Genomic DNA, 23,935 nt, shown 5'->3' with positions numbered 1-23,935 from the left:
TCCCCCAAAAACATGAAAAATGAAGATTAAAATTAAAATCATTTAAATAGGCCATTTTGCAGTTTTAATAAAGTTCTGTAAAAAAACAACATTATTTCACTTATAAATGACAAAAGAACAGTTAATTTTAACCAAAAACCATTGTCTGACAGGCAATTTAATTATTTTTTGCTTTTAATTACATTTTTTCAGGTAAATAATTTTTTTTTCGATCCAGTTTTTGGTCAATGTGACATTAAAATAACATATTCAACAACAAATTTGGAAAAAAAAAAACATTTTTTAGGGGGACAATATATCTTTACTTACACTTACAGTACTGTACTAGTTTGCAGATACCAAATTTTATATTAGTAGTAATTTCTAATGTTGTTATTTGTGATTGATAGACACCGATGCACCTATCAGTAATCATGAATCAAGATGAGATTGTAAGACAGTTGGTGGTTTCTGGAGCAAATCTGGAGATACAAGATCAAAGTGGACAAACTGCTTTACACTTAGCATGTAAATATGACAACTTAAAGTTGGTTGAGACACTTACTCAACCAATTACAGATCAAGAAAGATATAAGTGGCCTGGAAGATTTCTGGAACAACCAATTCCACAAAACTTAGAACTTCAAAATTTTGAAGGTAATTGTTTTTCATTTTTGTTGATTTGTAGTAAATACATAAAGTGACTTCTTCCATTAATAACAATAGTAAGCGACAAATCTTTTCTCAATACAGAATTTTTTGGGGATTTTTGTTTGGAAATGTTTACTTTTCTTTCAAAATCCCATGAAATTGTGATTCCATTGTTGTTGAAGTTGGCTCTTATTGGCTCTTTGCCAATGAATACAATTTACATACGGGAATTCCCATGCATTGTTGCGCATTTAAATTTAGGAGTTACAGTTATTGAAATTTAATTGGCAGTGGTGTAAGCAAGTGAAGATTTTAACAGTTCAACAACCTTCCATTAAAATTGTTTTTAACAGAAAAAAATAAGAAATTTAAGGAAAACTTTTTCACATTTTAAATTCTGTTTTTGTAGGATATACCTGCTTGCATTTGGCATCATTTGGTGGTAACAGTGAAATACTGCAATATTTAGTGGATCTTGGCTGTGATGTGAATGCAAGAGATGGTAAGAGTGGTAGAACAGCATTACATCATGCTATCGAACAAGGAAAGACAGACCTTATTAAGTTTCTTGTACATACGCTTAATGCAGACGTTGATGTCTTGACCTTTGACCACTGTACGCCACTGCATTTAGCTGTTAGCAGAAGATTTGGAGAAGCAATAGCAGTGTTGATGGATGCAAACGCAGACCGTTCAATTGCAAATAGTGAGGGACTCAAAGCAGATCAACTTCACTCGTACAAATCAACATTTTGTAATTGAAGCTGCAGTAATATCAGTGAATATTCAGAAACTTGAATGACTTGTTGGTCTGCAGTAAACTTAGCAGACTTAAACTTAAAGACTTCGACTTAAAGTACTAATGTACTGTAAATAAAAAGACTTGTTTTGTGTGACTCTCCTATGAAGAAGAAAAAGTGTTTTACAGTAAAACTTTTCATTACAATTTGTATACATAAAATAGCAAATTTACATCTTTTATTTTGTTGTAAAAATTGTAAATTTTTTGTTGCATTCTACAGTATTTACAATATGACTAATCAGTTGATGAAAACAAAAATAAAACCGCTTCATTTTGGTTTTTGTGTGGTTTTTTTTGTGCTTGCTGAAGAAATTTATTTTGTTTAAATTCAAATAATTTATAGGACTAAATACACTACTAATTACTATGTATAACCATTATAATGTTTAAACTAAATAGAAACTGTATTATTTTAGAAGTAGTTTTGCCATAAATTATACAGTATATATACAGCAATTTACAGTGTTATAAATTACTATGCTTTAATCATACAATTACATGGTTGTGTTAAATTAATAAAGATATAATTATTCTTTTTTATATCATTTGTTTAATTGTGTATGCACATTTATACACGTATAACAATATAACGGAACTGAAAAGTTGACCTGTCTGTCTGTGTGTTGCTATGGTTGATTTCTTGAGTAGTGCGCATTTCAGACCACTATGGATATGACTCCTATTATTTAATAGAAAGTTCTTTTTGTAATGCATTTTTGTTTACACAAGATAACATGGTGGTTTAACTCTTGTAAAATCCTCTATTAATGGTATGTTTCTTCTTTATTTAATTTGGTATTGTTATTTTCTATGCACAATTAATAGAAATAAATGTTTATCAAATGAAAAAACATCATATGACAAGTTTTTCTCAAAAGAGGACATATGCTAGTTGGTACAGTAGTACAGGAAGCAAAGTGTGTTAAATAAAGATTGAAAGAAAGAAATTCTGTCCTGTATTATTTCATAGGTGTAATGGATAGACCATGGAGGTATTTTTATACCTCCATGGATAGACATGACTTTAGAAAAGATTAAAACATATTTGTATTTTAATTTTCCCACGAATGTCTAATTTAAATATTCTTTACAATATATACAAGAAATATTTCTTACAAAAAACGCTGCTCGCTTATTGACGTAACAGTTTTAAAGATATATTGTCCCTCTGAAAAATATTTTTTATTTCAAATTTGTTTTTGAATTTGTCATTTTATTGTCACATAATAGTTATTTTACCTGAAAAATGTAATTAAAAGCAAAAAATACTTCAATTGTCTGTCAGACAATGGTTTTTGAGTTATAATTAAATGTTTCTTTTCTCTTTTTATAATGTGAATTTTGTTACAGAAGTGAATAACTTTGATATAAAACAGACTCAATTTAGTTTATTTTATTTTATTGCTAAGGTCAAGTCTGGAGGTCACTTCATCACACCTTAGATACTTCAAGTGTGAAGTATCATATTACAAACAAAAACTTTCCTGGACTGTTTTGATAATAATTCAATGATTATCTGACAGCAAAATACAGTTTTGTCATGGGACTCATAAATACCAGAAATACAGTTGGTACCTATAAATTATAGTCGAGTTTCCATTTTAACAAAAATGTCAAAGTGTAGTACTATAACTGCTGCTTGATTTCATCTAATAAATGAGTCATCTCGTGTGACGTAGCGGGCTAGAGCAGCAGCGTGAAAAAACAGTGGAAATGTTTCTTGAAGAGGAATTGGAAAGTGATTATTTCTGTTCCTTCCCATCTATTGAAGATAAAATAAAAATGGATATTCAAGACAACTAAATAATTGTCAAAGAAAACAATTTTGAAATATAATTGACATTGTTATATCAGAGAGGTATTAAAAATATTTTTATACCTCCCTGGTTATATCAAAAACCAAGATTAATTACTTATTAATTTTATACTTCAAATTCAAGAGAAAAGGAATTATTACTCTTTTGGCGTTCCATAATATTTGCAAAAGTGGCGAGTTCGCGATAAATGACCACCTCCTCTTAGCTTTTCCCTCTCTCTCGACGACGATCTCGACGAAACTAGCTCTCTATTGGATGCTAGTCAAGTCGCCCCATCGCAAAGTCGCCCCATACAAAGTCGCCCCTTACACAGTCGCCCCATCGCAAAGTCGCCCCAAAACAAAGTCGCCCCGACACAGTCGCCCCATCGCAAAGTCGCCCCATCGCAAAGTCGCCCCAACGCAAAGTCGCCCCATCGCAAAGTCGCCCCATCACAAAGTCGCCCTATCGCAAAGTCGCCCCAAAACGTTAAAAAATAGTTTACAAGTGCGTAAAATGTCGCAATGATACACAAAATAACACGGAACGTGTATGCATAAAAGGGGAAGCCCCGCCATGTAGTCTCAGGTTACACGACCGGCACGCACCCCCATCATCAGAGAGGAAACCCCGACTAATCACTCCGCGGTCGCACTAACGTTCTAGCTTACCAGAGGGAAACCCCCGTAATTACTCCGCCGTTGTCGCACTACAACGCACCATCTGAAGATGGGGAAACCCCGCCGGAGTTTTACGATGATATCAGTCGCGTTCGAAATCGGTCGCGTTTAATTTTGGTCGCGATAAAATGATGTTATACGATCTAGATTATTTTTACTTTGGTCGATGAATATTTATTATTATTATTAGGCCTATATTAATAATTGATTTTTGTTTTTATTTTACAGGTCAGTATGATGAGAAAGATGTGTGCCTTAAAAAATGACAATTTGTAAACATAGTTTAAGATTATAGTATTATCCAGCATAATGTCATTTAACAGTACATAATTATTTAAATGTGAAATATTTTATAGGAAACGTAGGCTGTGTCTGTGTCTTTTATTTTATATGCAACAAATTACGTAAAACAATTTATTTATAAACATTCAGTTTACTATTACTGTATATACATAGTATTACAATGAACATTGATTCTAAGCCTGGAAAGGCAATCCCATCATTATATCCATTATAAAATTGCATCATATCACCACTATATGTCGTAAATGATGACGTGCGTGTGTGTATTCGTCGTACGTCCGTGTACGTATTATTCCGTGCCTCTTCACTGTCTTGTTTAATTTAAAATTAAATAAACACCCGATATGAGGATATTTATTAGGCATGATAATTAGAATGTTCTATAACCAAAAGGGTTGAAAAGAATTTCTTCAGTAAAATGATCATTGTGCTGTTGAATAAAAGGCGACTCGCCATCTGAAACATTCTCTGAAACCAATCGGAGCTGCGCCTTCTGGTATCTGTTTCCTCACAGCTGCTACGTCTTTCTGCTGACCGTCGGGGATTCCCCTTTTTAAAAAACACGCACACGATACTGTACGATGGTTTTTCCATGGTCAAAATATAGCGTTTTAAATTTTACTAAAATACCTGCATTATTTTTTTTCTTCATTTTGAAAAGTCATTATAAAATTAAGACACATAACTTGTCAATAAATGCAAAATGATCAATAAGTAGCCTATAACACTCATTGTCTTACAACACTGTTATTGTTTTAACTACTGTAAATCTATACGAAGGCCTACTACACATTTATTATAATATCCTAAAAATGAGCTGGTATCCACGCGTAGGTTGAAGAAAGATTCGTAATAGTGGCTCTGGTAACTAATTTTAAAATCATATTAAATTAACATTTTCGAAACTATAAATCAGGGATAATCTTTTTAGAACTTTCAAACAAGGGACTATTTCTTTAATGATTTTTAAAAAGCACATCACTCCATTAAAACCTGTAAAATAAAACACAAATTATGTATATAATAGGATAAACATTATAATGTATACGACATTTACTTTAGCGCGACCAAAGTAACAACGCAATCGATATCAAACGCAACCGACTACAGCGTACTACTAGCGGCGGCGCTTCATAATCATACCGAAATAAAACCGTGGGCGACTTTGCGATGGGGCGACTTTGCGATGGGGCGACTTTGCGTTGGGGCGACTTTGCGTTGGGGCGACTTTGTAATGGGGCGACTTTGCGATGGGGCGACTGTGCCGGGCCGACTTTGTTTTGGGGCGACTTTGCGATGGGGCGACTTTGTATTGGGCGACTTTGTATGAGGCGACTTTGCGATGGGGCGACTTGACTGGATCCCTCGGAGGACACCAGAAAGCGCCAGCGTGTGGACGTTTTTTAACGAATGTGTTGTGTGTATAATAAATAAATAAGGCCTACCTAACAATTAGCTCGTAACATGGCAGAAAGAGAATTCGAGACAGACTTGATTGAACTATCAAGAGGAACAACTGGTAAGAACATTGGATTGAAACTTGTTTACCGGCGTCCGAGCTAGGCCTAGCCTAGGCTAGCTAGGCCTGCTACCTACGGGCATCCCTACCTACTAGGCCTACTACTAGAGGAGTAATCCGTGTTGGCTAACCCGGAGTAAACCGCTCACCGGCCTAGCTAGGCCGGGAGGGATACTCTACCTTAACTGAGTCTGGGGTAGGCCTATTTAGTATTAAACTTAGACCTCTAGCTAGGGCCTACCCGGACTTTTTATTAGTGTAGAGGGGAGTCCCATCCCATCCACTCTTTCTTACATATGCTGTCCACTCTACTAAACTAGGCTTACCTATACTATTACTATAGTTAGTATAGGCTACATGACTCATGACGATCCCTCATGACTAGCCTAGGCCTAGCAACCTTAGGAAGGAAGCCCTGTTCCCTCCAATTAGAGGGCCATTTTCGTACATATTATATTATTATAATAATTATTAATAATTATATAAATAGGCCTAGGCCTATCGTTTATAAGTAAAATGGCCATACATATTTCTACTCTTTTACTGGATTTACCAAAAATCAACACTGATACATTTTTTTTTTAAGGATTGGGATTTAATATTAAAGGTGGAAAAGATCAACCTTATCTGCCTCTGGAAACTGGAATATTTGTCACTAAGATCCGAGATGATGGGGCAGCAGCTAAGGACGGGCGATTACAATTGGGAGATAAAATTTTAGAGGTGATGGAGACTCTCTATTACAGTTTGAAAATATAATTTTATTGTACAGTACAGTATTGTCAATGCATAATGACTAGGCTTTAATTTCTTTCACCTTCAGCAATCAATTATAGTTAGGTGGTTGGAGCCAATTCTTTACTATAAGATAATTAAGATCTAAAATCTGTTTTGCCTGGATACAGTATTGCTGTTGTTAACATTTATTTCATTTTTTATTTTCTTACAATTGTCAGATTAATGCTAAGGATATGAGAGATGTAGTACACAAAGAAGCTGTAGATATATTTTTGTCTGCTGGTGAGAAAGTGAACTTGTTAGTACAACACGGTGTCGAGGAACATGTTAGGGTAAGCCTCTTTGGTTTGAGACTTGGTCAATTAACATAAGCACTACAGTATTATTAAAAAGTGATATATTATTTTTCTAGGAGATGCACCGTCAAAAGTTAGCAGCTGCACAAGAAAAAGAATCAAGAAAATTTCCATGGTTGGCATTATCAGCAGCAGTAGCTATAGGAACCATTGGAGTGTTTTATTATCTTAAATACCGCCGTTGACATACTTTATAAACACAATAATTACTTTTCTTAAACGTTGTGTGTCTAGGGATATGGAACCTGTATCAAAGCTTCTGACTGTTAAAGGTACGGTCAATTGCTAATATAGCTCAGTGTTACCCTAAAAAATCAAACATCCCAAGAAAATAGTGAGCCTAACCCTTATCCACAAAAAAACAATTTTGAAATTCGTCTGGGAATGGAAGCCATGACCACCAGTTCCTTTAATACATTGTGATGTCTGAACCTTTAGCAGCCATATGTTATTGTATCTCTAGACACAACGTTTCTTAAATGTAGTAGATTATTAAATCTTGATCTATGTATTTTAAATACAAGATATTTCACCATCCTTTATTACTGAGTACACACTTCATAAGCACTGGGTACTAGATTCTAAATATTAACTACTAGCATGGCGGACATATTGTTTTCTATTTGACTCTGTTTGGATGTCCAATAATACTTGAATTGTTTTAATTGATTTAATAAAGTCATAATGTGTTGAATTACCTTTATTAAATTCATATTTTGTATGTAAAATTTCAATATTTTATTATTAATTTGTGATTCCTTTTAGAAGCATTCATAATTGTGTACAAAATATTGAAAGAACATGAATTAATAAAGACTGCATGATGTACATTTTGACAGATTTGTTCCATTCTAGTAATTTAAAATTTGCTGGATATAATCATGATGAGTATATTACTCCATGATATGATGTAATAAATATTGATAGAGAATGTATTTTGTTGTTTCTTTCATGTGGTTATCAGATAAAAAACAACTAAAGGCAGGTGCACTTTTATTTAGTTTTTTCAGGGAAGATTTAAATAGTAAATTCACTCTTGTCTGTTTTGTGTGTGATTCAGACAAAAATTAACATAGCGCCCCCTATAATTTAAATATCTGCACGTACATTATGCCCCCCACGGTCGAGTGGTTTTAGTGTTGGTGGTTATATAATTAAAATAAACAGTAAACAATAGGCTACTGTATTTCAACACATGATGGGATGGTAGTCTTCGAAGTCGAACAGATTCTCTCAACAACCTCATCTTTTATGTATGGTAAATGTATGCATTTTGACTTTGCATTAGATTGATAGATTAGATGCATTCGTTTAGGTGCTAAAAGTACGGTAAATGTGCTTGTAGGGATAAACCCCATCATGATGATGTGCAGTATAAGCAGGGAGTTGCAACTCCCTGGTATAAGCATAGTCTAAGGTAGTAGAGTACAGTAGCAGTTAGGGTCTCAGTCAGGTGACTTATCATGATGAAGGCACATTTTGTGCAAAGCTATAGCTATTTTATATTTAAAGTATTCTTTGCAAAGGCGTTCTACTTCTAACAAATTGCAATGTATTCCATTCTGTAAGTGGCAGGCTCCTACTGTCGAGTGTGAATTGAAATAACAATTTAAAAAATTAAAAATTTGACAAACAAATAAATTTTGTATATGAATATGAATGCAGAATTTCCATTCAGAATATTAATCAATTTCTTCATTCAACCTAACAAAATAAGGAGATTTTATCAAATTTTAATTCAATTTACTACTAGAGTAGAATAGATGTTCACCAGTAAACTTTACAAAACAAATCGAAGGAAATAAAAGGGTCATTCTTCAGTACACAGTGTCTAATTTCAGGTTTATAAAAAATTGATTTTAAAACTTGCATTTTTTAAATTTTAAAAGTTTATTCAGATAAATGAACATGTATTACATGGCGCAATACATGGTTCCATGTTGCTGTCATATCCGTCACATTTATGGAATATACAAAGATAGACAAAATAACGGGTTAGGAATTATACAATTTTTTCCATTATTACTTCTTTGATACTATACAGTACTTTTTTCTCGATTAATGAAAAAATGATTGTTTTATATGATTTGTTATACGTTCAAAACCATTTACTATTCCAAAAAATAATAATTTTTAGAAAATATTATGACTATCACTGATGTTTTACAAAATTCTGTTGAACTAATATTACTAACCATTGACATAGTAGAAGAATATTGTTTATATTTCAATTATGCCACATAATTACCTCCGCCAAGGAGGTTATATTTTCACCCCTGTATGTTTGTGTGTTTGTGAGTTTGTGTGTTTGTGTGTGTGTGTGTCTGTGAACAGCCTGGAGGCCACAGTTTTTATCCGATTCTCACCAAATTTGGACACAATGATCTATGCCTCAAAAGCTTGGACAAGTTCGAATTTGAGGGGAAAGGTCATAGGTCAAGGTCACAACTAACAAAAAACTATATTACTGCCTAGAGACCACATTTTTTATCCTATTCTCACCAAACTTAGCCACAATGATCAATGACTCATCATATAATTGTGGTTAGAGGGTCAAAGATCAAGGTCCACAAAAAACAAAACAAAAATAAATAAAAAAAAAAAAAAAAACCTCAGTGGGACTTGAACCAGCGATCTCAACTGTGAGAGGCTGGATACATAACCATTACACCAAACTCTCATCCACAACTTTGTAGTGTGCAGTTAGCCTATTTGCACTTAGAACTAATAAAAAATGTCACAAAAAAAAACATTTTCGGGGGGAATTTTATGTAGGGGATTTTTACAGTAGGCGGAGGTTTGTACTCTCGGAGTACCCTCTAGTTGCGTTTATTACTGAAATATTTTAGGATTTAAAAGGATAAAATATCCATGTGACGGAGATGAAACCGTGACGGATATGACGAACCTCAAAAATCATGTGACGGAAATGACTTTAAGATATGATTTGAATACTTTTATTGACCAGAGTCACATAGATATACAATGTAACAACATAATAAAGATACAAAACAAAATGTACAACAAAAAAAGGCCCTGGCAAAAAAAAGTCATATCCGTCACTGGCCGTCATCTCTGTCACAACGAAACATTGGGAAATGTGACTGAGCTGACCGTGACGGAGATGATGTATTTAGCATAGGACAGCCCAGGATCACCTCGTAGACATGTCTGACAGCGGAGACGGAGTACATACTTCTAGATACCGTGAATAAATTGTACTTCCAGTTGAAAAAAAAAACAGAAATTATAATTATTTAATGAGTTCTATACCGTTCGAATATGACATCCAATAAAGGTATGCAACTGTAATTTTTCTAAAACCTCGTTTTATTAGCTTTTTTCCTCTTTTATTGAAATGATGTGCGGCTAGTTATATTTCAATATCTTCGTATGTTTACAACGCACAATCAATTTTCCCCCGCCGTTCATTAAACTGTAGACGGCACATTTAAATTATGTGACGGAAATGACACAAAACTGCGGGACAAGCTTTTTCCAAACAAAAACTTTAAAGTTTGAGATTTAATGTATGTAGAGATGTATTTTGAAGAATAAAATCGAATGAAGTCCTGTTATCAAATATATACAGCGATCATAAAATTGAAGATCTATGTACGATCGGGACATGAGGTTTTAGGGGTTGCCTGAAACATTTTTATAAAAATTAACAATATCAATGTTATTATCTTTGGTTTATGTAATTAATTCTATTTACAATAATGTTGATTATGATATAAGTCAAGAATTTTTATTTTTTAATGATGAATTTTCAGTCTCTATCCCACCAAAGTATCGGGACACGATTTTAGACACTTACTGAAGAATGGCCCAAAAATGAATAGACAGACTAATTATCATAAATATAAGTATAAATTGTTGTGATCTTTCATTCTGTTTCTTTTCAGGACATCTTTGTCTGTGATTTCTTTTTATTAAATCCTATTGTTTGAACTAATCATGGTTTATAAGCTGCCAATATGTTTTTTAAGTGTTGGTATTGTTGGATGCTGCTGTGGTCTCTTCCTCGTACCTTACGTTTTTCATGTGGTGCTAAAAGATATTGTCACTAAGGTTAGTAATTATGAATATTACTATTAGGTAATCTCATACTTTCCAGTCACTATATTAAAATTAATATTTTCTTTTCAAGGCCCAGCTATTTTATTTACAAGATAATTTGATTAATTTCTGTTCTATTAATGAATCATTTGTGAGGTAGGTTATTAAAGTTAAGATTGTAACACACCAAATTTCATTTTAAATATTTGCACAGAAATTTGATTTTTGTGCTGTAAAGTAAGGTATGACAATTATGTTAATATCTTGATTTTATTTCAAATAATATAATCAAAATCTCCACCACCTTCCTTGATTTTAAATAATGTATGACTACAGGCAAACGTAGGTTTTAATTCTGGCCAACAAAATGCAATCCAACCATTCAATGTCTTTATAGAATATGCCTTGGTTGCTTGGCATGCATGCCTAATTGTATAGAAATATTTAATTGAAATAATGTGTTCAATATTTTCATACAACCTGTATATCCAGAGTTGAAACTCATAAAATGAATTTTGTATTGGTCCCATGATAATACTTGATATCATAAATCACACAAATACTATAACTGTATTCTTTGCTGTTGTACAATTCTCTTCCAGACTACTAGGGAAGTATAGCCTAACGTATAGCTGTTTTTTTTCATATACAGACTTTTAAAATATATTAATATTTTATTCCTTAAATAAATTATGCATTCATGGTTCAAAATTTAAATTATCTGAACATCATTTTCACTACATTACTCATATTATTAACAATATATTTGTATCATTTTGAAAGAAAAAAATGGTAAAATAACTCAAAGTTTTATTGAATAAAGTTCACTATGTATGTGGGTGGTAAAAAATAGAGCCACAAAGTATGCTTCCAGTAAAGATATAAAAAATAATAGATAACTTAAAGATGTATATTGTCCCTTTGACTAATTCCAAAAAAATAAAAAATAAAAGATTTCGAAAAAAGGTGGGATATTTTGAAGTATCTTAATAGTTATTAACTATCACCAAAAATTTGTCGAAAAAAAAAATCATTTAAGTTTTAACTGAAATACAGACGTTTTTTTGGTAAAAAAATAACTTTGACTTCCAGTCAAAGTTTTCGATCAAAACATATCCCATAATGAAACGCGCTTGTTTGGCTACTCTGTATGCATAATCATAAAACTTCTTCTCAACCGTGACGAGTTGTAAACAATCCTAATTAGCATATGCATAATGTGTACTCGTGGTTTGAAATCTTTTTTTACTTTCGCTCGCGACGATTTTCCAGTCGAATTGTAATCAAACTAATTTACCAATACGTATACTTGTTGTTTTTGGCTCGAATTTTCGACTTAAAGTGAATAACTTTAATATTACTTTGATATGGCCAATTTAAATTTAGAATATTTTGACCTTCATTTTTTTGTGTTTCAAGGGACAATACATCTTTAAGTATACATTGTTAATTCTACAGTATGTTGTTTATGTTTCTTTGTAGTGCTGCTGATGCTGATGTTATTTAATAACAGTTAATGGTTTATTGTCAATAAAAATTGAAGATTAATTAAATCAGACTTTTGATTGGTTTTAATACAGTTAATATTTATCTCTGTAGAAAGATAAAAAATAATAGATAACATGAGTATACATTTTCACTACATTTGTCATTTTATTAACAATATATTTTGAAAGAAAAAATGGGTAAAACAGCTCAAAGTTTATTGAATAAAGTTCACTATGTGGGTTGCAAAGAATAGAGCCACAAAGTATGCATACAGTAAAGATATGAAAAATAATAGATAACTTAAGTATACATTGTTGGGCAGGAAAATGTTTGCTAATGATTCTAAAGTTGTTCATCAAAGGCCCTGTTTCTGCTGCCAAGAAAATACCGTATTTTATACGGTATTTTTTGAATACCGTATTTATACCGTATTTTGTTGGCAGCAGAAACTGCGCTCATAAAAAAAATACCGTATTTTGTATACCGTATTTTCCCCACAAAATTTGTGGATAAAATACGGTATTTACAAATTTATACCGTATTTTTTTTACCCTTTTCTGCTGCCAATAAAAAATACCGTATTTTGTTTGACCTACGACATGAGGTCAACATCGTCTTTTTATTTTCTGTTGCTGTTAGCTGTATAGATATATTCGGCGAAAATGTGGAGCGAAAGACGTCACAGTATTTACTATATAAATATGTGTGGGGAAGGAGGGTGTGGGGAAGGAGGGGGAGGGGAAGCTAAATGTCCGGCCAACTAAAAGGTAATAAAAGGGACAACCACATTTATAAAGACATTTCTAAAAAAATAAAGCAGGAGTACGGAATAGACTTGTCTCCAAAGCACGTAAACTCAAAGCTAAGAGCCTGCGAAAGCAGTACAACATTGCAAAAGACAATAACTCGGGGAGGAACGAATTTAGTTGTCCCCTTTACGATGTTTTCTGTGCTCTCACAACATCTCTATCACTAGGGCTAGCCTGTTGAAAGTGAGTGAAACTTCCTTTATTGCGACCAAATTATTATTGCGATTATTGCGATCAAATTATCGACCAAATTAAAATGAATGGCAATTTGGGTAAAAAGGATGAAATTTAACACGACCACCCAAGAAGTATTGTTAGCAGAAACGGGGTACTAAAAAATACGGTATAAAAAATACCGTATTTTATACCGTATTTTGAGCAGTTGCAGCAGAAACAGGCCCAAAAAGAAAAAATGTAATATTGATACGTGTTGAGATAATAACCACAATGATATTAGTTTGGGGTCAAAACCTATTCACAATGATTGATAGGCATAAAGTATATTGACATTTTCTTCTGATACTGTCAAAGTCAAATTTATTCATCTTAAATCAGGAAATTGCATTGAGTTCATACACACTATTTTAAAAGGATAAAAATAATTTGATATGAATCATAGCAAATGATTGTTCACAATTTACATTAAGAGACATGACAATTTTGATGAATGAACTTAAAAATGTTAAATTTGGTTGAATAAACCATGGAGCTATAAAAATATAGCTCCAACTATAATAATACAAATATATTATATAAATATTAAAAATTATAAAACAGTGCACAATATATCATTGCCAAGTGTAATAAGAAATGATAGATTGTTGTTTAAAAGTTTGCAAGGCGAATAAACAATTCTCAACCATACTTTGTTTAAAAAAACTAATTTTAATGAATGATAAATTGTCAACTTTCTTTTCAGATAATGGTAATATCTCCATCATCACAGATATATGATGCTTGGAAAAATGCTGATGTACCGATAGTTGAAAATTTTTATTTTTTTGAAGTTCTAAATCCTGAAGATGCATTAAATGGTTCAAAACCACAACTAAAGGAAAGAGGTCCATATGCTTACCGGTAAATAACCATCAAAAGTTTAATTTTAACTGTGTAATAGATCCAGTATATACCAGTGAATTTCACATGATTCTTTTCAAAAACATTGGATTTCTGATATACCATTTTGCCGTAGAGATTTACTGATACTGAAATGCTTTATTTGTCCATCATCATTATAAAATAACAACAGAAATTCTTCTTGAAGATTGACAATTATTAGTAAAATAATAAATAGATATACAATATAATATATTATGTACACACACATAATTGCACAAAAAAAATATAAGTTATGAAACACGGTGTAAAAATGACAAGGTATTAAAATTGAATAGGATTCAAGAGATTAAAATAGTTTAAAACAGCTTTAAAAGGATTAAAAACATTAGAATGTTTCTAAAATCTTATAATTTATAAATTGCTAAAATTTCAAATAGGCTAAAAATGTTAAAAACGTTTAAAAATATTAAAAATATAAAACATTTTATAAAGTTTTATTGTTTACATAGTCTTGTATTACATAACATTTTATCGATGGTGACGTGAATTAATTATATGAATAGTATTGCAACAAAGGCATATCTCGATCTGTTTGTCTTAGTTATTGGAACATGTATTTTACCATTGCGTTTGATAATAAAGTATTTGCTAAGGGGATGATCAACATCCTTAATTATTTTATGAGCTGCCTTCACTATCCAATCTATGTATATTTCATCTAACTGCACCAACGGATCTTTAACAATATATTCAGCTTTCTTTGTAATGCGATTCAATTTCTTTTTATCTTTTTTATTAATATTTTCATAATTGCATATCAAACAGAAAGACATAATACTTTGGATCATGGTGGTATAAAACAATTTTAACAGGGAGCTATCAATACTAAGTGATTTCATTTTGCGAATTATAAACATTCTTGGCTCTTTTAACTATTCTATTTGTATTGGTTTCCCACGACAGTTTGTGGTCCATGACAAAACCTAAGTATTTATATTCTTCTACTCTATCTACTTCGTTACCATCAATCAGAACTGGAATAATAGGATCTTTTTTTACTCTAAAGTCTACAACCATCTCCTTAGTTTTACCAACATTTAACTTTAAATTATTCAATTTGCTCCAATTTACAAAATCTGATATCAATTTACGGTAGTCATATTCATTATCATGCTTATCACCTAAAATGTATCCTGTGATGACAGTATCGGCTGCATATTTACAGATCAAACCAGCCATCTGGATAGTAAATCATAACAATACCCTAATGCTCTGTAAAGTTTAATGACATTATGTTGTTTAGGTTTCTTGTTTAGGTTTCTTCGTGCTGATGTTATTTAGCAACAGTTAAGCAAATTGTTTTTTCATGCTGCTGCTTTAGCCAGCTAACGTCCCAAGAGGACTACTCATTTAGAAGCTGAAAGCAAGCAGAAGAGGCCGACGTTTTTGTTTTTTTTTGTAAACTAGGACACGTCATGCTAAAATTACAAATCCCAAAGCATTTCTGGTATTTATGAGTCCCATTTGACTGTCAATCTAGACTGATATATATATAATACTGTAATTCGCTGTCAGATAATCATTGAATTATTATCAAAACAGTCCATTAAAGTTTTTGTTTGTAATAGGATACTTCACACTTGAAGTATCTAGGGTGATGAAGTGACTTGACCTTAGCAATAAAATAAACTAAAGTGACAGAAATTGAGTCTGTTGTGTTTCATATCAAAGTTATTCACTTCTGTAACAAAAAAATAATATTTATTCACGTATAAAAAGAGAAAGAAACGTTTAATTATAACCATAAAAACCATTGTCTGACAGACAATTTAAGTATTTTTCGTTGTGAGGTAATTTTCCCGATTGATCGTAATCAAAACGGTACTGGGTATGGTCTACTAGTTTTTCTGCTTCCAACCAGTACATCCATTCATAGAAGCCTTGATGAAGTAAGCCTACCTGGTGGTAACCATAGAACGGTCCCGAGATAACGACTATACTTCGGCTTTAGTCGATAGAAGATTGAAAAAATTGTTAGAGATAGAGTATACGATGTTTGATTATGTGTAGATGTGTGATTTGTTCTTTTATTCAAATGTTGTTCTGCATAAGGAAACGGAGATAGTAGTTGGGTATAATGATTTTTTATATCAATTAATTAAATTATCGTAGATTGTATATTATGCGATTAATATTATTTAAATATTTGATATATTATTATTATTATTATAATATTAATAAAAAGATATTTGTTAGTATAAATTAAAAATATATAGATATAAGGAAGAAAAGCAAAGAGATTATGGAGCGGCTGTACCAGAATATACAACACTAAGTATTGTAAAGTTAATATACTAAACAATTTAGGCGATCTTGTCAAAGGTCAAGCGCCTTCAGCCTGCCACGTTTCGATATTCAATATTGAACTTGACCTGACGTGGTTCCACAATATCTTTATATGAAAATGGTAGAGTGGATAGAAACATAAATTAATTTAAATTTAAAAAGTTTACCTTAAACTTGTTTTGAACTGAATCGGTTGATGTCTTATCATTGTATGTATGATTTGGTTTGGTTTGAATTATGTTCGATAAAAGTGCGTATGCGTATAGAATGAAATGCTTGCGTTACGATGTACGCGTGTAATACGTTGTTTATCGTATAATAGATAAAGGATGAAAATATAGAAGGTATGATGGTAGAAAAATAAAAAAAGTAGTTTAGGATGTAGATATAGGAAAAGCGAGCAGCGTTTTTTGTAAGAAATATTTCTTGTTATATATTTAATAACTTGTTTCATTTATCAAAATGTTTTTTTATGCAACCATCAGTAATTAAATTTATAAAGAATAATACCATTCAAGTGTTTTGGAAATCATTTGCAGTTAAATTAAAATACACTTGATGTCCCCTTGTGCTTACTTCTAATTGTTCGGAATTGATTTCAGCATAAACGATAAAAATTAATTTAGAATGTAAACCAAATCTCTTATTATAATTCTGCTGGTAGAATACATTTACTTGATAACACAGTTTTTACAGCTTATTTGATACTAAATATTGTTTTTTATTCTTCTACAGAATAACAATGCCAAAAGTGAATATTTCTTTCTTTGAAAACAAGACTGTATCGTTTCAAAATCGATTTACCTACACATTTGACGAAAGTTTGTCCGCCGGACCCGAGAATGACACTTTTATGATGATCAACATTCCAGTCGCTGTAAAGTCTTTTTTTCACTTTTTTTTTGTATTGTTACGGTTTTAATACGTCTTTGTAATTACAAGATTGAATAACATTTTTTAGTCAAAATATTAAAATATATAAAATAAATTTTATTCATTTTAGTGTCACAATTTTCGATTACATTTTAAAATGTTTATATATTTCAGACTATGATAACAATGTTAGAAGATCTTCCAAGTTTTATAAAAGCAAGCATGTCATTAACATTAAAAGAATTAGGTGAAGAAATGTTTGTGGAAATGTCGCCGAAGAAACTTATGTGGGGATATGAAGACGCTTTGTTTAAGTTTATTAGATCCATCACAGGGGATTTGTTTATTCCTTCGGACATTTTTGGACTCTTTATAGGGGTAAGTCAAAAAGAAATTTATGGGTTTAGGTTACTACATGTACAACATTTGCAATTAAATTAATGCGTATCTGCCTTCTGTACTTTGATCACGACCTACAATTTCTGAACTGTTAAATTTCAGAGAAATAATACTGGTGTTGGAATGTTCAACATTGAAACTGGTGAAAGAAATAAATCTGAAGTGAATAATATAAACACATGGAAATACATGAAGGAATTACCATGGTGGTCAGGTTATGCCAACATGATTAATGGCACAGGTATGTAATAAAAGATTAGCATTTCTAAAAGAAAAAAACATGGCACACCTTAACCTGATGAAAACATACCAATGAAGGCCACCCTCTGTGAAACACACCTTATCCTGATGGAAACACCAATAAAGCATAGGCCACTCTCTGTGCACCTTATGTTAAAATCATTGAATATGATATTTATAGACCAATTAAGCCACATTTTTTTTAATGATATATAGTCCATTACATTTAAGGACAATATACTCACCAAGGTTTCTCCTAATTGCTTAAATCTATCTTTAAGGCCTTGGGTGTACAATTAATAAAAAGGAATCCTTAGCATTTAATGTCCTTGTTGTTTTCTGTTGATTTGTCCTGTCCTGTGTCCCGCTTGTTTTTGTCCCTTCGTTTTGTGTCCCAGGCAGACCCGACTCAAGATCCTGTATCTTTCTGGGATCCTGTCTTCTTCCTTTTCCCCCAGATTTATTGTTATTTGTATATGTTATTTTTTATTTATTCCATTGTTTAAATCTTAAAAGGAAGTAAATGAATGTTATTTTGAATTGAATTGATATGTAAGTATGAACATATTGAACAAAAATTATAAATGAATCCTTTATTTTGTTATAGATGGTTTTATGTATCATTCATTTTTATCCAAAGATGAAACACTTTACCTTTTCAATGCAGATCTCTGCAGGTATGTAAACATTACTGTAATCATATTCATAACATTTTTTTGGATGATCCAAAGGGAATAAAACCGTAAAAAGTTTTTACTCTTAGCTTTCGCTTTTACAGCTTAATCATGAGTGAGTCAATGGTGTAGCGCCATCTATGGAATGTAAGTTTTACGGTTTTATTCCCTTTGGATCATCCAAAAGAAAAAATTAAATGAATACTATACAGAGATCCAGATGAACTTTTATACTAATATTACTGTAATGTAATTTAAAACAGATAAATGTTAAAGCTTAAAAGATCTCCATGTATAAGTTAATGTTTCAATAAATATTTATGTTGAAGATAACCTTCAGCTTTTTTTATGTTGCAATGCTGTGTTCATATCTAACAATACATATTTCATTCATATCTGTTAAAACATATTTGATGTAAGGAAATTATCTTGAATTGTGTGTGATAATATAGATTAACATTAACTTTATTTCTATGACATAACTTATAATCAGTGGCACTTTACTGTCATCAAACCCATGATATCTTTCTCTTCAGATCAGTATCTTACAAGTATAAACGGGATACACAGCTTAGTGGTATCCCATTATGGCTGTTTACGTTAGATCATTTTACTTACGCAAATTCAACTATCTATCCACCAAATGCTGAATTTTGTTCTGAAAATTGCCCGCCTTCTGGAACATTTCCAGTTGCAAAGTGTAGAGACAGTAAGTAATACTTGAATCAGATCATCATCATAATCATCATCATCAATATTACTGTTATCGTCATCTTCAATCATCATCCTTACGGGTGAGTCCAATATTCATCCTTAACATACGAAAAGAAGCATTTCTTTCTGTGTCAAGTGTCCTACACACGTGACTACCCAACTCCTTTCATTATTAGTATAATTGCTATAAATATTTTGATTTCCTTAGATTCTCCTATATCCATCTCAAACCCCCATTTTTTGGATGGAACTGAACAACTGCAGAATTCTGTTGGAGGACTTCATCCAAACGAGAAATATCATCTTAATTTTCTGAGTCTGGAGAATGTGAGTTATTAAAGTTATTAGAAAACAATTTGTATGCAAATTATTGGATGATATGATAGTAAGTGTTTTGACTAATCCATGTATGTCTCTTTAAGTGTAGGAGCCAACCAATATGTGATGATTATTATCTGTGTTTTTATTTTCAACAGATAATGGGAATGCCATTTGAGTTGGCAATAAGAATTCAATTAAATATCCAGACAATAAAAAGCTCATCTATAAAGTATGTATGTCCTTATGTTACTGTTGATATTAACTTATTTTGGAAATAATTTCTCCTAAGATTTTTGAGTTATTCTGGGAATTCTTCTATAATGTATTTTTCTGTGATGTTAGTAGTTTAAGATAATGTTGCCACTTTTATTTCCAAATAAATTAAAATCAAATTATACCCCTTTTACATTCTGTATAATAGCTTGGCAATGTCAAAAGTGTTTTATTGATTAGATTCCACTTCCCTTTTAAGCTTGGGGCTTCATTTTATGAACCACATTTAAATAGATAATTAGTATCTATTACAATTAACATAAGTGGTGCATTAGCAGGGTTGACAGTAGAGGCCAAAGCAATTACAGTAATGCTAAAAGAAGAGATAATGTTGTTGACCAATTATTACTTTAAAACTTACATTATATATAAAACTAAATTACCAATAATACGGTTTGGATTGGACTTGTTATTTTTGCAGACAAACAGGAAACATACGGACATTACAATTTCCTATCTTGTGGTTTGAAGAGGTAAGTGCTTAGTATTTTGATCCCTTCATGTTGGAAACCCTATAATAATATACACTGTATGCTGTATACTGTATGCTTATATTAGTTGATGTTTAATTATAATGTTTATAGCAGTATTAGGCTGTGTTTGTGCACCCTAAATTTGAACACGTCTTTAATTTTTAGCGTGTTGCACGGGCCGAGGTCAACCCCACAAAAACCTTGCAGTTATACATTAAATAGTAATACCGTGTAATACCGTAGTTCATAATCCTAAGTTGTATGTATACTCGCATGCATTATGAATTAATATGAGTTTTTTAAAGGATTTTTATAAAGGATCATTTCGTTTAAAATTTAGTTTATTCAGTTATTGAGTTTTTAAATCTGCTTTTAGAATTATGAAAAAAAATGTTTTAGAATTAGGATAAAACTATGCTACATTTTGCCAAATTATGCTAACATTTGATTAGCGTTAATGTTAAGTGCTAAATCGGTTAAAATATGCAAAAAAGGCACAATTATCTACTAGATTTGGTCAACATTTTCAAAGCATATACTTTTTTTTAACGAGAGGTCAAAACAATACCCTGAGGACACTTCCAACACGCCAACAGCAACCGGGAATCCACACAATTTTAGGATTCAGCCAAGTAGCCTTTTTTGCAATTAAAATCTCATTACACGGAATCTCTTCGGTGTTATACAACACACTTCTCGTAGGAGTGTTGAATATGCGTGTAATAGCGTGTTGTATAAACGCGCCCCTAGTTTACTTGATTGATGATGAAAATAATTTGTTTGAAAACTAAATTTATGAAACATTGGTACCCTTCCTGAAAGTTTGAGTCAGAGTAATTTAACTAAAGATTTAACTGAAAAAGAAAATCAGAAACAAAGAAAATTGAATTTAAAAAGGAATACACAAACAAACAACCTTAAAATAGACCTGATGATGAGCTATGCCGGAAACATGTTGCGTTGATAAATTTATATTGAGGCAGTTTTAAATTGATTTGATCTATCTACCCTGCCTATGCAGCTCTTTCATTTATATTTATATATATATACAACCTTAAAATAGTACAGTATGTACAAAATATAAAATGTAATAATGTGAAGTCATTATTATTATAATGTTTTTTATATTTAGATTGTTACTGTAGACAATGACACAGTAAAACAATACAATGACGGTATTGGTTTAGCATTGACTTGTAGTAATGTTGTAAAGTATGTGATGACAGGAATTAGTGCCTTACTAATTATGATAGCAGTTATTATATTTACACGGAAAAAGAGGCTTACAAAAAAGGTAAGTTATATTATAATCTACAGGATGATTGAAAGATAGATTGTTATCGGTGCTTGATAGATTGTGACATTCCTGAATAAAAATAATACTTAGAATTTTGTTTTAATGATTTTATTATGACCTTATATTAAAGACACCTTCCCTACAATTTGTGACGTTTTGTAAAAATAATACATATATATTACTTTAAAAACATTAAACCAGGTCATTACTTGTCTTAAATGTACGTTTTATGGTAAATTATGATAAAAAGTGAGAAACAATGCACTACCCAAGTAGCTCGCAGCGACTGACCTCTCGTGGATGGTCTTTAGGCCTAGCCTAGCTAGGCTTAGTTTTGTAGGCCTAGCTCGTAAACATCAGTAACGTACGAACATCGTACGCTAGCTATATACCTAGCCTGACGTTGTATAGTTGCTGCATTAATTGTCTTTCTATTTTTGCCAGACTCCGTTAATACAAATTGGGGAAAACCCGGTATTTTCGCTGAAAAGTTAGGAGTCTTCCATTTATTTTGGTGAAGTGGGTGAATTACAGAAGAAAAACAGAAATATCAATCCGCGCGCAATGCATTTTGGGATTTATAGCGGGCCGCTATAATTATTAGAATCAACTTATTTTTCACATTTTTAACCATTTAAAGACGAAATAGTATTATTTTTACATTAAATATAGTTTGTGATCTTAAAATAGATCTAAAAAACGTAGGGAAGGTGTCTTTAAATGTACATTGTTATGTAATATTAACATTCTCACTTTTTGTAAATATGTATTTATCTCTTAGATGAAAGCAGAAGCAAAAAGCGTACAAACCACTGAGAAGACACCATTATTAAATTGAATAGAAAAAGCAAGAACCAAAAAGTATGGTAGGCACATCTATGAGATGTCCACCTTTAAAATAGAAAAAGCAGCAACCAAAAAAGGTTAACATTTTTGTTTTAAATAATGTTTTTACATACTAAAAATATGCTGATTAAGCTTTAAATTTGTACCTTGAACAATTTTGCAAAACAAACTTTTAATAAGTTTTTACCAAATGCAGCCTTGTGATGTAATTGTTACAGTATTAGATTAGAATGTCTTGTGAAAACAATATCATGTGTAAATATATGTTTTTTTAAATGAAAAATCATGAAATGATTTAAAGTCTATATTACAAAAAGTAAATTTTGTACTGAACAATTTTAGAAAACAAGTTTTAATAATGTTTTTACCAAATGCAGCTTTGTGGTGTATTTTTAATGAACAGTACCGGTATTAGAAATAGCTTTAACATTTAATGATTGAAATTGTGAAGACAATATCATGTGTATGTTTTTAAAATGAAAAATCATGAAATGATATAATTATGCTTTTAATATAAATCAAAAGGCAAATTACCGAAAAAATACAATGCTTTTAATATATACTGTATATATATATATTTTAGTATAAGTACATACTACATAAATGAACTCGCATAAAAATATATAAAAACACCACGTGTCTATACAATCATGAATCTATAATAAAAATACAATAATTAAAAGTTATTAGTAGGTTTTTGTTCAATTGTACGTAATTCATTTTCTGTCTATTGATATTATCAATTTTGTTTATTACTAGTCTAGGACCTGGGTCAGATTTGTATGCATTTAATTTAGGAGAGAATATCTCAACTGTTATAGGATAATTTGACCCCAACGAACAACATGGAATGTGTGCCAAATTCGCTATCCGGGACGAACATGCCCAAAATCAGGGTCAAAGGTTAAAAATGTGTAGTTCTTATATCTCGACAACCGCTTGTGGTACAGATTTGCTTTTGGTGTCACATTGTTCAGAATATACATATTTATATTCGTACTAACACAACCTTTAGCGAAAAAATGACCGGAAATGCTTTTACTGACCTTTGACCCAAAAATGATTAAATTATTCTTTAAAATGCCAATGGACAAACTGTATGGTATCAAATAAAAGCATACACAATATGCTACCTATTGCTATCCAGCTTGTATTGAACATTTTTAATTATGAAGCTAATTGTATGGAAAATATGCATATTTTGATTATTTTTATACAAAAAATGAATATTTGGTAG

The 23,935-nt window shown here is 31.4% G+C and overlaps 3 protein-coding genes across 4 annotated transcripts in view; all 3 read left to right on the top strand.

Annotated features, from left to right (window-relative positions):
- The window catches only part of LOC144852343 (NF-kappa-B inhibitor epsilon-like), a 119,721-nt gene extending 117,676 nt beyond the window's left edge, over nucleotides 1-2,045 (top strand). For both annotated transcript variants that reach the window (XM_078710127.1, XM_078710126.1), the window contains 2 exons: nucleotides 390-636; nucleotides 1,040-2,045. In XM_078710127.1, coding sequence (XP_078566253.1) covers nucleotides 390-636; nucleotides 1,040-1,392 — 600 coding nt within the window. In that variant the 3' untranslated portion in view covers nucleotides 1,393-2,045. The remainder of the gene's footprint in view (nucleotides 1-389; nucleotides 637-1,039) is intronic.
- Nucleotides 2,046-5,567: 3,522 nt separating this feature from the next.
- Nucleotides 5,568-7,210, top strand: LOC144851700 (synaptojanin-2-binding protein-like). The gene is made up of 4 exons (XM_078709290.1): nucleotides 5,568-5,730; nucleotides 6,317-6,453; nucleotides 6,687-6,800; nucleotides 6,881-7,210. The coding sequence occupies exons 1-4, from the start codon at nucleotides 5,676-5,678 to the stop codon at nucleotides 7,007-7,009; spliced, it is 435 nt and encodes a 144-aa protein (XP_078565416.1). The 5' UTR covers nucleotides 5,568-5,675; the 3' UTR covers nucleotides 7,010-7,210.
- A 746-nt stretch (nucleotides 7,211-7,956) lies between these two features.
- Nucleotides 7,957-23,376, top strand: LOC144852342 (scavenger receptor class B member 1-like). Its single transcript, XM_078710125.1, has 13 exons — nucleotides 7,957-8,082; nucleotides 10,733-10,898; nucleotides 14,103-14,260; nucleotides 17,324-17,465; nucleotides 17,636-17,839; nucleotides 17,963-18,101; nucleotides 18,708-18,777; nucleotides 19,311-19,483; nucleotides 19,697-19,815; nucleotides 19,965-20,038; nucleotides 20,504-20,555; nucleotides 21,688-21,849; nucleotides 22,634-23,376. Exons 2-13 carry the CDS (start codon nucleotides 10,785-10,787, stop codon nucleotides 22,688-22,690), a joined length of 1,464 nt encoding a protein of 487 aa, XP_078566251.1. The 5' UTR covers nucleotides 7,957-8,082; nucleotides 10,733-10,784; the 3' UTR covers nucleotides 22,691-23,376.
- Nucleotides 23,377-23,935: the final 559 nt, after the last annotated feature.

The sequence above is a fragment of the Antedon bifida genome, chromosome 9 (assembly GCF_963402885.1).
Source record: "Antedon bifida chromosome 9, ecAntBifi1.1, whole genome shotgun sequence".
NCBI lineage: Eukaryota > Metazoa > Echinodermata > Crinoidea > Comatulida > Antedonidae > Antedon > Antedon bifida.
This window is presented reverse-complemented; position numbering and strand designations above follow the sequence as displayed.

Coding starts and splice junctions, on each gene's coding strand:
- LOC144852342 (XM_078710125.1), top strand. CDS start 10,785: ATGGTTTATAAGCTGCCAATATGTTTTTTAAGTGTTGGTATTGTTGGA. Junction 10,899..14,102: donor TAAAAGATATTGTCACTAAG/GTTAGTAATTAT, acceptor CTTTCTTTTCAG/ATAATGGTAATATCTCCATC. Junction 20,556..21,687: donor CTATCTTGTGGTTTGAAGAG/GTAAGTGCTTAG, acceptor TTTTATATTTAG/ATTGTTACTGTAGACAATGA.
- LOC144851700 (XM_078709290.1), top strand. CDS start 5,676: ATGGCAGAAAGAGAATTCGAGACAGACTTGATTGAACTATCAAGAGGA. Junction 6,454..6,686: donor TGGGAGATAAAATTTTAGAG/GTGATGGAGACT, acceptor TACAATTGTCAG/ATTAATGCTAAGGATATGAG. Junction 6,801..6,880: donor GTGTCGAGGAACATGTTAGG/GTAAGCCTCTTT, acceptor TTATTTTTCTAG/GAGATGCACCGTCAAAAGTT.